Source organism: Micropterus dolomieu, linkage group LG17 (genome assembly GCF_021292245.1).
Source record: "Micropterus dolomieu isolate WLL.071019.BEF.003 ecotype Adirondacks linkage group LG17, ASM2129224v1, whole genome shotgun sequence".
In the NCBI taxonomy this organism is placed as follows: domain Eukaryota; kingdom Metazoa; phylum Chordata; class Actinopteri; order Centrarchiformes; family Centrarchidae; genus Micropterus; species Micropterus dolomieu.
Window position 1 is genome coordinate 8,287,161 of NC_060166.1, and position 13,358 is coordinate 8,300,518.

A 13,358-nucleotide genomic window follows, 5' to 3' on the forward strand; every position below is an offset into this window, starting at 1 on the left:
TTTGGATGGCATGGCAGGGGTGTACTGATTTTTTGTAGCTTAGCTTCGGTCCAATTAAAGGAGGGGAATGCGATTCTGTAAAAATCCAATACCATGATATAAAGTAAACAACGACACAGCAAATAACGTAGCTAATGTTACCTAAGTTGTGGGTTTGCAAACTGTCGCTACAATTACTGTTGCGAAGCTAACAAGCAGAGAGGACGAGAAGGTCCCAGAGCCAGAAATCCAGCTCCAGACAAACTCTCCTGCTACTATAGATAGATAACATCACACCAACAACATGTCTTGGCAAACTAGAAAGTACGTTGAGTGTGTTATCTGACACACAAATCATTTCTGGAATAGAGTTGTATGGTTTGGCCTGAGCCACTTTGTTTGTTTCCCACTTACAGAGCCAGGGTTGTGTACAAACACTGGATTTTATTTCAGCGCACACACAGAACATAGCTAGCGGACCACGAGGAGACGTTTGCTTAATTTGACAAAAAGATGTGTGTCGTGGAAATTGTATCTTGCTGGTAAGGGATTAAGCAAATAATTGAGTAACAACCAACCATTGTCTTTGAAGAATTTATTAATAAAAGAGAATAAACAGAGAAGTTCTAAAACACATGTATAGCTGGTCCAGAGACCTGCCGCCTAGGGCAACTTCAGGCGTCTGGTCTCGAGCAAAATGATGCATAATCATTCACATAGTCTAGGTTTCTATGTTTTGGGGAACAGAGATCATCTCCTTGCCTTGAATGAACATTCAAGGAGAGGAGAAATATAGCAAGAGGGGGAAAACACTAAACAATCTCACAGCTCTGACCTAAACCCTACAAATGTGAACAGACAGTTAATATTGAGAGAAAAGGTTAAGGTATAAAAAAACACTATATATATATGTGTGTGTTTGTATGTAAGACAGAATAATTGTAATAATAATTTTTAATAATAACAATTTTCTGCCACAACAGCATGTATTGGATTAGAATTGCATACCCCACCTTTAATCAGGGGAGTGTAGTGTTTGTGGGGTGAGAGGGTTCAAGCAGCTGCCTAACAAGCTGCACCCCTGTGGGGAACACAGTGGCCAGATGGACGGGTGGACAGACTGATGAGGACAATGGGACTGGAGGGGAATTATGAGCGCAGTGTTGATATTTATGACCCATAATAAAGATAAACCTAATTTTTAGTTCCCTGCCCCTACTCTTTCACCAGAGACCCACTTCATTTACTGCTGTTGACTTGGAGTTTGATTTCTTCTCCTCCATGTAAAAACAATATATTCTCCAGATGGCATAAATTAAACACCACATTGATTGAGACAATAAATCTTTAAGCCACAAGTTGCTCTCATGCTCTCTGTTACTATTTTTTGCTCTTTGTTTTGCACTTGTTGAAGAAGGTTGCTGACGTATGGTTAAGAACAGCTTGTGCTCTTGTTTCGAGTTGAGGAGTTGAGTGTCATTATGCAAGACGATGGCTTTGCTGTCTCTGCTCCACTTCAAATGCTGGAACAAAAACAGTATGAGAAGTACCCTGCTGCAGACAATACAGGGTGTACTTTGTGGCAACAAACCTATTAATAGTCAATAAAGTAGAACACAGGTATTTGCCTGAATGTGTGCAGTTTGATACAATGAGTGATTTTAGGGGTTTTAAGCGGATTGTAGCAAAACAAAAATGTCAACAAAGATTAATGTGCAGGCTAACATACCGCAGAGCAAAAATGAGTGAATTAATCTACTGTAGTTAACTAAATCCAATTATAGATATAATTAGAGCTAGCAGCAGCCTGACTGCTCTAAGTCAAGCTGTCGTCACACACAGGTTACACTGGGTCCCTTGGATACATGTTAAAAAGGTTCAGACTGTTGCCACTTACAAAGTCAGCAAATGGACTCAGTAATGTGTGTTACAGTTAAGAATGTCTTTCTAAAGTTTGCCAATATTAGCAACTATGAGCTAACAAGTAAGACCATGTAAGGCTGTAACAGCAAAACTGAGCAAATGTGTTTTATTGCTAATGAATTCCAACTTTTAATTTGCAAGAGAATGTATAAATGCTATGTCTTGTGTCAAAGTTCCACAGTCATTAAGAAATATTGTGTTTCTAGGTAATACAGCACCATGTGCAATGCCCATGCCACTTTGTTTTGGGCCTTCAAAGGCAAAAAACCTCCCTGTTTCACTGGTAAAGCCCTGACGCCATGCTCTTCAGAAAGCCTTTTTTCTCTAATTCCAACGTGAAATTCGAGACCAGACTGCTTCTGCATGGTGTGTTAGAAAATGGATAATTGATTTTTCTCCGTAAGCCCCAGGCTAACAGTGTTTCACAGTGATTTAAATCATATTCACATGTTATAAAGAGGTCATGATTGAGATTGCCCGCTGTGTTTTGAGTGTATCTTTAGACTTCACGTGTTTGTGTGTTTATGTGAACTTGCTGTGTATCACGTTGAAGTTAGTAAACTAATCTGGTCCCGCTGCTCTCTTCATAGCTCCCCAACATGTTTGGAGACCTGAGGTCGACCTTTATTGCTCTGATGATTGGATCCTACGCCTCCTCTGCTGTCACGTTCCCCGGCATCAAGGTAACTTTCGATTTGTGGTTTCAGTTATGTGACGGCAGAAAATTGTTTTCTTCGTATACTTATAATCTTTTATGCAAGTACTTATAAGAGTGTTATTTCTCTATTATTATTATTATGTCTTATAGATCGTTTAATCTTTAACCTGTTCCTTTTATTATTATTCTCATCCTGCGAGTCTGTCCACATGTGTAGAGTTTAGGTCAGGGATGTGGAGTTTTTTTTGTCCCTCTCCTGTTTTGGCTGGGACCAGTCAGAGCTGGTAGAGGATCTTTTGTTCCCTAAAACATAGATACCCAGACTGTGTAAATGATTATGCAGCCCTTTGCTCTGGGCCAGACGTTAGTGACTGTCTTAGGAGACAGAACCTCTGGTCCAGCTGATTTGTGTTGTAGTACTTGTTAAATAAATTCTTAAAAGACAACAGTTTGTTGTAACTCAATTATTTGCTCAACCTCTCACAAGGAATATAATTTCCTCGACAATTTATATCCCCTGATTCTTGATTACCCCAAAATATTCTTTATTTTTTATCGAATTTGTCCTTATCCATCACATAAGGTTTGCTCCTACAAAGTGAATGCAACGCTGAACTTAACTCTGAATCTCCATTATAACGTGTCTGTTCGGGTGCCGTCTGCCCATCTGTAGGTGATCTATGATCTGGGTGCCACCTTCATCACTATCCTGGTGGTTTGGGCCGCCTGCGCCTGCCTCGTCTTCCTCAACTGCTTCGTCAACTGGCCTCTTGAGCCCTTCCCCGGCCCAGAGGACATGGACTTCACGTAAGACAGATAGACGCACTCACTCCCGCACACACACTAGAGTTCTGTTGCCTCCAGTTATCACTGTTAAACAGCCATTGTAACGCTATTGGCTGACCCCAGGTTATACCTGCTGTAAATGGATTCAGACTGAGCCCAGACAGCCTGCATTCTCCACAGAGATCACTGCATCACTACATCCACATGTACATGATTGCATGGACATGCATGCTCACACGCTCATGCAGAGTAAATCCCTGTGTAATGCAGCCGAGCCCAAGTGAGCCCTGGAGACAGGAAAGACCATAAAACCAGATAATCAGCTGGCTTTGCTCTCAATCACCTGGATCCTTTGTTTCCTGCCATCCTTAGCCCTTTTACCCTCTTTTTTCCTTCTAACTTGTTTTCCTCCTCCTCTTCCTCCTTTTCTCGTTTGACAGTTTTGCTCTGTATTTTGTGCTCGCAATCATCTTGTCACCTTCTCTCTCTCTCTCTCACCGTTCCTTCAGGGTGAAGATCAAGTTCAGCTGGCTGGGCTTTGACCACAAGATCACAGGGAAGCAGTTTTATCGGCAGGTTACCACCGTGGGGCGCCGTCTCAGTGTCGGCAACTCCATGAAGCAGCCGAACCAGCCGCCCAGAGACCTGGCCACTCAGGAGGCCAGCAAGCTGTGCCTGTCCACCGTCGACCTGGATGTGACGTGCAAGGCCAAGGAGGAGAGTAAGTCTGAAAGATCTGACGTCTCTAATGTTAGGAATCTGTAGTAAGGTGTACAGTACCTGCAAGGCACCCAACTCCAGACAGACACAGTTAGCGGCCAGCTGGCGAACATAGTGGAGCATTTAGCTTCTAAAGAACATGATATTTTTCTCAGGAGTTGGTGGAGACTAAAACAGAGCTAAAAGGAGAGTGAATGCTGATTGATTGTCAGGTGGACCAAAACATGCCATCAATTAATACAGCTTTAACTTAGCAGTTTTCCCTAAAAACTGTCACATTTAAAGATTTTGCATCTAAGAAAGATCAGAAGCAGGCTTAAAAAACCCACCATGCGTTACTTTTGTGTAATTGTAGCATGTAAACTGCTCCTTCGGGCATTAAAATTCCCACATTCCCCAGAAACAATACAAAGGACCTCAATGTCCTACAGTAGCTACAGCCTCGCTAAGACTGACAACTATCAGTAATCAGAGCACTGTTGCATGTATATCTATTGTATTGTTGGAAAGTCGGCAGAATCACCTCTCAGTTCTTAAAAACCTAAAACCCCAGGGCCTGACCTACATCTGTACACAACAATTAGGCAGAAGCATCCCGATGGTACTTTACCTCTGCCCTACATCCATGCTTAGCAAACCTGTTACCCCTACACCTCCAGGCTTCCTCGGGCCCTTATGACTCTTCTACACCGGGGTCAGGGACTCCCAATGGGGGTGTCTGCTTGCTCCCCTCTCGGCCTCTTTGGTACCAAATGGACTGTGGAATTGTTTCGGACCCCGTTCTTAGAAAAGCCGCTCAGCAGGTGTGTTGCTCTGGCAGGGAGCCCTACAGAGAAGCATTGTTATAAGTTTAAGGCCAAGCATCAGCCAATTCAAGTGTGTGTGTGTGTGTGTGTGTGTGTGTGTTACTGTGTGTGTGTGTTTAGAGCAGTCAGGATGCCCACGGTTGGTTTCATAACAGCTGGACATGGTTCCGTCTGTCAGGAGCGTTAAAGAGGCCCATATCACCACTCACACACAAACCTGTTTCCCCTCTCACTCGTCTCTAATTTGATGGCAGCTGCGAAAGTCCTCCTCCTGCCTCCTGAGATCTGTAAGACCGGATTTGTATTTTAAACGCACTTTGTTCTTTTATTCTATCATCAGAAACAAGCACACATCATGTAGCTGCACTGAAACACTAAATGATTGTTGCGATTTTAATGTCAAAATAAAATACATGCTGTATATTTTTTGCCTCAAGAATCTCAGCCTCTTCCTTTTAGTCTGGGACAGAATGGTTTCTGGGCTTCCTTTCATGACATTATGGCCACAAGTGCCTTGATCAATGCAGGATCAATGCATTATCAAACGACATGCTTGTAAAAGTGCTTATAAAACATTATAATGCCTTGCAAGCATGACCTGTTACCAAACTATTCCCTTAATTAAGTCTCAGATGGATACCTGTTGTTCTAGGTAATAAACCCATGTGCTCCATCTGTGCACCAACAATTAATTGGTTTGTCCACTTCTTCACCATATGGGCCGTTGTGTCCAATTTCCATTTATATTCACAACCTTTCCTAGTACCCACCTTTCCTTGAATCCCCAAGCCACTCCATGATAAGACGTGTTACTGTGGCACCCAAGGGCAAGTGGGGTCATTTAGATAACAGCCTCTTACCTCCACCTTAACAGTGGAAAAGTATTGTTGTAGTTTTCCATCCTATGAAAAGAGATTAGAAAGTAAAAAAGAGGTCTTGTGTAGAGACGGGCAGGTTTAGGCTTGTAGCCGTCTGTAGAGCTCATGAAAGTTGTCTGCTGCTGCTTCTGCTTTACCTGCAGGCTGTGGAGCCTTAGAAGAGATCCTGTAGGTTCTGTGTTGAGATGTTGTGCCTGGCAGAAACAAGCTGCAGACACATGTCATTTCCATTTGTCCAATACATGTTTTATGACCAAATACCTGCAGAGCTAACGACACACTCATGAGCCTCAGCTGTTCTTTGTATTCACTGCTAATTAGCAAACACTAGAATGAATCATTATTTTACGAAAACAGTAGTGAAAAAGTAAGTGAAATAATATAAAGTTGATGTGTTCAGGGGGATATCTTGCTCCTATGAAATGTGAATAACGCTGATCTGATATTTAATAAGAAACTAGATGTATTAGCATGTGATTTGTTCTGACCCTGTCCTCTCTGCTTTTATTTCCTCTGCAGCTCAGTCCTTCATGAAGAGTGTCTTGAGTCCCATCTTCTTGCTGAGCCTCATCACCATGTGTGTGACCCAGCTGCGCCTCATCTTCTACATGGGAGCCATGAACACCATCCTGGAGTCTCTGACAGAGGGCGACCTCAGCACAGGTGCGTGTTCCTGCCAGCACATAGTGATTTAAACTGTATGTGAAAACGAAGATGGTGTTCCGTGAGCGGTTGCTTTTTATCTTTAACATCTGACCGCAGACATTTAACTGTGGATGTTCATCTCTTCCTAAGACTTTGTCTCGTCTGTCTGCTCTCTGACACCTAACAGTCCTCTGTCAGCTGCTTTCTGCCCAGCCTTATTGCTTGTTGTTAACTCTGCTTCGTCTTTCCTTTTCCGTTTGTCTCTCTTGCTCTTTCCCTTTTCCTGTCACGCTGTCTTCATGCTGCTGTTGCAGTGGAGAGGATGCAAGTGGGTAAGAGACCTCAGGCTTACATCGCAAAGATCTAACCGCCTAGACTCTTCGGCCATTCTGCTCAGCTTTCTGTCCTCTTTGCTGCTTGTTTGTTTCTATGTGCATCAAAAGGATAACAATAACTAGAAGAACTAAATAATAACTCTCGTTTCTGTGCTGTCGTCTGTCTCCCAGTGAGTGTCTACACGTCCATCTTTGGCGTGCTCCAGCTTCTGTGTCTGGTCACCTCCCCTGTGATCGGCTACGTCATGGACTGGAAACTCAAACACTGTGAGGAAGAGAATGACAAGGGCGCCAAGAGGTGAGGACGCACACATAAACGCACACATTTAGACAGACAGCACAGACGAGGAAATAAAAGGAGAAGCTGGAAAAAGCTTGACTTTATTTTATTCTCTCCTGTTCCATTAGGGAGCCCGGTCAGCCCCGCCGCCCCGACAAACAGATTCAGAAGATCGTCAACGCCACCAGAGCCTTTATCTTCACCAACCTACTCCTTGTTGGCTTTGGATTCACCTGTATCATCTCCAACCTGCCACTCCAGGTCCACAAACACACACGGGATATTGAACTACTTTATGTCTTTGAAGCTTATTCGGGGATGCACATTTCCCAGCATGTGCTGCAGAAGCCCTTAGTCTCCTCACAGAGAGAGTTAACACTGCAGAGAGCTAAAGAGAGACTGAGAGATGTACATGATGTTCAAACAACAGAGACATACATGGCAATGCAGCGCCCGCTCTTTCTCAGCACTTTAGTGACACCTACTGGACAAAAGAGTCACTGCGTGTTATTTACTCATTCTGAATCTCATTGATCAAAGATGAAAGCCATTTCTCAGCGAGGTACTTAATGGAAAATTTATCTTTTTTTCTCTTCAGATTCTGTCTTTTATCCTGCACACTATTGTCAGAGGCTTCATCCACTCTGCAGTCGGAGGCCTCTATGCTGCTGTGTAAGTGTGTGTAAGGATAATAGCGTTACAATGCACAATAATACTGTATAGTAATAGTATTTACTGTGTAACATGTGATGTATGCAGTAAATGGTACACCAAACAAACATTATATGTGATTGTTAAACATCTCTTTCCGAATCCATGAGTATTAATCTGCTGCTATAACATGATTTTGGAACCTGGCAGCAGGGAATAGGTACCATTCTGCCACAAGTGCATTATGAGGTCCAACATAGATGTTATATACTGTACAGATTGTAAAGTCCCTCAATTTGTGATATTGGACTATATAAACACAACTGACTTTCTTGACTACAATGACGAAACAAAAAGAACCTTTTCACCCCAGAGTTGATGTTCTAAACTAAAGTACCACCTCAGGTTAGCTATGAAACTTGAATTTACCGTCTGAGACATGTTGTTTCTCTGATGCAGGTACCCATCCTCTCAGTTTGGCAGCCTGACAGGCATGCAGTCTCTGATCAGCGCGTTGTTTGCCCTGCTCCAGCAGCCTCTGTTCATGGCCATGGTGGGACCCCTGGAGGGAGACCCTCTGTGGGTAAGATAACACAAATATATAGACATTAGCATATATGAGTAAACGAGCAAACGCTGTGGAAATACTTAGACCTGCATCATTATGTTGGCCTGACTCTTTTGTTATCTTCAGGTCAACGTGGGCCTGTTAGTGCTGAGCATGCTGGGATTCTGCCTGCCCTGCTACCTGATATTCCATAGCCGCCACCTCCAGCGCCTCAGAGACGAGCGTGACGAAGATCCCAAGATCTATGTCAAAATTAACGACGGCAGTAAGCCCGAGGCCTTTGTCTAGACCGGGAGGAGGAACGGAGAGGAAAAAGATTTTCTTTAAACTGGAGAAGGCGAGCTACACTAAAAAGAGAAGGACAGAGATAAGAAGAGACGGGAGGGGAGAGTGGTTGTGTGACACATGTGATGAATTCCTCCACCCTGTCCTGCCTAACACCACTTGCAGTGCATCTGCATTCAGGCGACTCACTCATCCCTTACATTCCCAATACACACACTTTCACTCACACCATTTTACTGCCATGCCATGTACGTGGTCACATATGACTGCACGCAATTGTGACACCCAGTTTCACCCTCTCTGGTACGACACACTGTGAGAATCCTGACACACACGCCTCTTCAAGCCCCATGGAGAGCTCCCACTCCCTCACCTGCATCTCTGAACCGGGAGGAAAATAGACTACTGGGAGAAAGAAGCAGTGACTCCTCTACACATCTTATCTTCACTCGTCATTCGACTTTTTTTTCTCTCGCTCGAGAAAAAGAAGAAGATGATGCGGAAAGCCGCAGTGAGGAGATTTTGGGGGAGGCAATTGTAAAAAACAAACAACAACAACAAAAAAAATCCCCGTGACAAGAGTTGTGAAAATGTACAGCAGTAACCATGAAGACCTTTGCTTTCTGATTGGTCCAGGTTTGTCTGGGGTGCCGTTCACCCAGTGGTCTCTCTCAGACAGCACAACCAGTGTTTAATGGGGCTGCACACGCACGCACACACACACACACACACACACACACACACACACACACACACACACACACACACACACACACACCCTCGGTCATGGCATCTCTGCTTCCTCTTGTGGTCGAGGGCATTAATTGAATAAGACGAATCCACGACAGCAGTATTGGTAGCAGTTTGGATTGAAACACACAGTATGATGGCTTTTAAATCAGCACATGATGCACAGATAAGTTAGGCAAGAAAACACTGCAGCATCTCTGCGTGAGCGTCACAGAACTACAGGCCACGATGCCAGAGACAGTGCTGGCCCTGTATTATTGTTTCACTCAGTCACTAGTGCGGGGATACACGCTCAACTTGCCATGTTTTTTGGTTTTCCTCATGAATTCCTTTGGTGTGTTTGAAATATTGTTGGGTTTTTCCAAGTGTATTTACTTGCAATATGGTCACAGATGTGTTGATAAATCTTTGTTCCCTAAACATGAACTGACAATGTGGAGGAGGGACTGTGTTTAGAGTAGGTGGACGGGACAAAGATATATTAGATATATAAGTGTTTTTAAAGTGGCGTAGAGGCGGAGCCCTGCGTTATTCTACTCACTACACACATGAATTTGGAGTCTCCGTTCGTCGTAGCAATAAGTGGGTCTGCAAGGTGCTGGGCAACGTGTAGACACCCAGTCACACACACAGACAGGCAAACGTGTGCATTTTATGGGGACTGTATTTGAAAATCAAAAAGGTGCTAGTTGAATCATAGAAATGTGTTGTTTTTTTGCGTTTTTGCTTTAAGGGGCAGTTGAGGTCATTTTACCACAAAGGCAACAAATTGCAAATTACAAAAGCTGTTTCTTTATTCTTCGGCGCAGTGGAGTCCAAAGAACCAATCAAGTTACCATTTGAAATTACTACTTTGCTCTCGGTTTCTTGTCAGTTTTCTGGCAATTCTGCACCATAACACAACCTGTAACCACAGCAGCAGTTCTGAAAACCTTATTTCACCTCTTACAGACATAAAGGGAGATTTGCTTGAAGGTAGCAGGCTGATAAAAACACATTCCTCCAGAAAAAGCGCAGTGTGATGAGAGTCAATGCAGTATAGGGAGATAATAACTGCTGTTTGATTCAGCCTGCTGTCTTCAAATACCATACAGTGGAACTCCTTAGATTTTTCCTGCCTGGCAGTAACTCAGAGGCACATCCAAAGACAGCCATGACCCTCAGAGTGCCTCTCTGTGTGTACAGATGATGGGAGGAGTGGATCCAGGCAGGATGTAGCGCACCCAGTCCCTTTCTCCCTCCATCTATCCATCTATCCATCTATCTAGCGCTTTCATCCACCCAGCTGTCTACAAACACGTCTTGAAATGTTTACTGATGAAAGGTGAAAGAACTGAGAGACAAGCCTTTGCTGCTATCAGATGTTCCCAGTGAACGACTAAGTGAGAAATGAATGGCACATGATGCACTTTAGACCTCTAGAAATGGACCTCAGTCATGTATTTCTGAACGGCCTGTATCGTACACGCAGTGCATGGCTGCTTACTAGTGGTGCATGATGCAAAGAATGTATACTCAGAGCTTCAGATGTAGATTTTTAATTCAGGGTATGGGAATGGAAAGATGCTGTTATTTTTTTATATTCACAGAAAAGTATTGCTTCACATGTTCATTATATGGCCTTTATGTCCCCCGACAGTGCAGCGGAGTCTTGTCTCTCAGTTCAGGAACTTTCACTGTACTCTACACATGTTCATCCTTACTAAATTGCATGAGTTTGTTATCTGTAAAGGGGCAAAGAGAATTGTATGGAATAAAATTGGTGCAGAAATTATTTTTAACTGTTCTTCGTTAGATGACAAATGTGAATATACTTATGTAAAGTGGGAAAGAAATGTACATTTATAATATAATGCATAGAAAACTAATATCACATTTGTGCATTTCTAAGTCAAACTGAATGTTGTCTAATGCACACCTGGTAGACAGGTGCATTGTACTAGAGCTCGAGAAGGAGCTGCGTGTTGTTGCATTGTTTATAAAAAATAAAAAAAAAATACTTGCGAGAAACAACAATGTAAATTAGTGCATAGAAATGTACAAATTTATTTGCAGTGCACATATCTTTATTATAAGTGCACAATTTCTGTTTCCCCTTCATAAAACCTTATTCACATTTGCCATTCGTCTAACACACACGTAATAATTATGGCACTAATTTAACTCCATAGCTGGAATCTCTTGGGCTGGTGTCTGTAACTAGTACTCCTGATGGACACTGAGTTTTCAATTGCCTGGTAACCCATGGTGAGCTCACTCTGTGGCTGAAAGTAAATTTAGCTCATTTACAGACCATCTGTCTTAAGCCACAAACTTCTGTGAATTTAAAGTCACATGTAACATTATTGATTGCAACAGCAATGATTGAGCCTGGGTGTGTGAGTGATGAGTTACTGGGTGAAATCTTCATTCCCTCAAAATGGGAAACTAATCAGAACTTTCCTTCACTGCCATACCTTAAACAACTCGCCCTGTACTCAGTGCCATCACCATGCTGGTCTAAGCCCAACCTCATATAGGGATTCAGCAGTACTTTGGTTTATTGATGGATGTGTTAATTAATTGTTTATTCTCTGAAGATGAATCCTAGCGTCAGCTTGTGCTTTTATGGTTGTTTTTATGGTCTGATAATAGGTTATGAAGATTTCAGCTGTAACAGACACCTTCGACCCCCCCCCCCCCCCCCCCCCCCCCCCACCGGCATTTGTATTTTCTTTTTCTCCAACCTTTTTGCTCCATTTTAATTTTGTTGTCTTTTATTAAGCTGTTTCTCTGATGTTTACGAGAATGTGTCTTTTCATGGTTTTGTATTGTACATTTGGTTTTCTTTCATCTTGTACGACAGTATAGCCATCGACATTTTAAAGTCATGTTATTTCAACTGAAAGGAGAAAAAAAAGATCAATATATGAAGCAAAATAAACACAATCATTTGTACTGACATGTCTCTTTTTTCAAATGGCAGAAATGATCACTGTGTGCACCTCTGTGATCTTGAAGAGGGAGGGCAATGCCTTTTCAGAGCAGCAGAGGTCAGACTCTCACTATAATACTGATACTCATGGTAGTAGAATTATCTGGTTGACACATAAAGCTGTTTACACAATATGCTAATCAAATCAGACTTTATTTATGTAGCGCCTTTTGTACAAAACTGTTAAACAACTTGCTGGACAATACAATGACATACAAGAATACAACCAAAATAAAGAGTAATATAAAGAAATAATAATATAGAACATAAGAAAGATGGTAGAACAGAGAGACTAGTGTAGCACAGTAAAAGAGGGCAGATCGATACTAAATGGATTAAGGGAATGCTAAGCTAAAAGAGTAGGCAGTGCCTTAAGTTTTCTTTTAAAGGTGTTTACAGATGGTGACGCCCTCCGCTCCTCTGGCAGGCTGTTTCTGAGGTGAGGACTGTAGACACGGAACCCTGCCTCCCTGTAGTTCTTTGTCCTCACCCAGGGAACATCTAAAAGGCCAGTGCCAGAGGAGCTGTGTGACCTAGAGGGAACATAGTTTAAAAGCATGTCAGACAAGTATTCAGGCACTAGTCCACTGAGTGATTTAAATGTATTCTAAAACTGACAGGCCACCAATGAAGGGACTAAAGGACAGGTGAGATGTGTGCTCTCCTTCTGGTCTTAGTCAGTACACATGCTGCTGTATTCTGACTGATCTGTAGCTTTTTTAGAGTTTTCTTATGTAGACCAGAAAGGAGAGCAATGCAGTAATCCAGCCTGCTAGTGATGAAAGCGTGCAAGTGTCTGCCTGGGAGAGAAACGGCAGCAATATTTCTAAGATGATTTTTTTAGTGAGATTGGGATTGCTGATTAAAAATTCAAATCAGGGTCTGGAAGCATGCCTAGTTTTTTTGGATGGGGCTTGTGCCAGGGATACATGAGATGACTTTGTCAGCAAACCTGCTGCAACCACACAGAGTTTCCTCAGCACTGTTTTAATCACAGAGGAACACCCTGAGTGGATGTAAACTGTCAGAGCTGCCTAATCAACAGGTTGAACAAGTGAGTTTTTTTCACCTGTACTGGTTTGACCACACTGGGGCGTTTACACACACACACACACACACA

At 42.7% G+C, this 13,358-nt stretch overlaps 1 protein-coding gene across 2 annotated transcripts in view; it reads left to right on the top strand.

The window, feature by feature from the left end:
- LOC123985794 (large neutral amino acids transporter small subunit 4-like) overlaps positions 1 to 12,201 on the top strand; it is a 31,040-nt gene extending 18,839 nt beyond the window's left edge. For both annotated transcript variants that reach the window (XM_046073671.1, XM_046073673.1), the window contains exons 6-14: positions 2,493 to 2,585; positions 3,234 to 3,367; positions 3,856 to 4,067; positions 6,270 to 6,413; positions 6,902 to 7,028; positions 7,139 to 7,271; positions 7,609 to 7,682; positions 8,121 to 8,244; positions 8,356 to 12,201. In XM_046073671.1, the coding sequence (XP_045929627.1) occupies positions 2,493 to 2,585; positions 3,234 to 3,367; positions 3,856 to 4,067; positions 6,270 to 6,413; positions 6,902 to 7,028; positions 7,139 to 7,271; positions 7,609 to 7,682; positions 8,121 to 8,244; positions 8,356 to 8,517 (1,203 nt within the window). In that variant the 3' untranslated portion in view covers positions 8,518 to 12,201. The remainder of the gene's footprint in view (positions 1 to 2,492; positions 2,586 to 3,233; positions 3,368 to 3,855; positions 4,068 to 6,269; positions 6,414 to 6,901; positions 7,029 to 7,138; positions 7,272 to 7,608; positions 7,683 to 8,120; positions 8,245 to 8,355) is intronic.
- Positions 12,202 to 13,358: the final 1,157 nt, after the last annotated feature.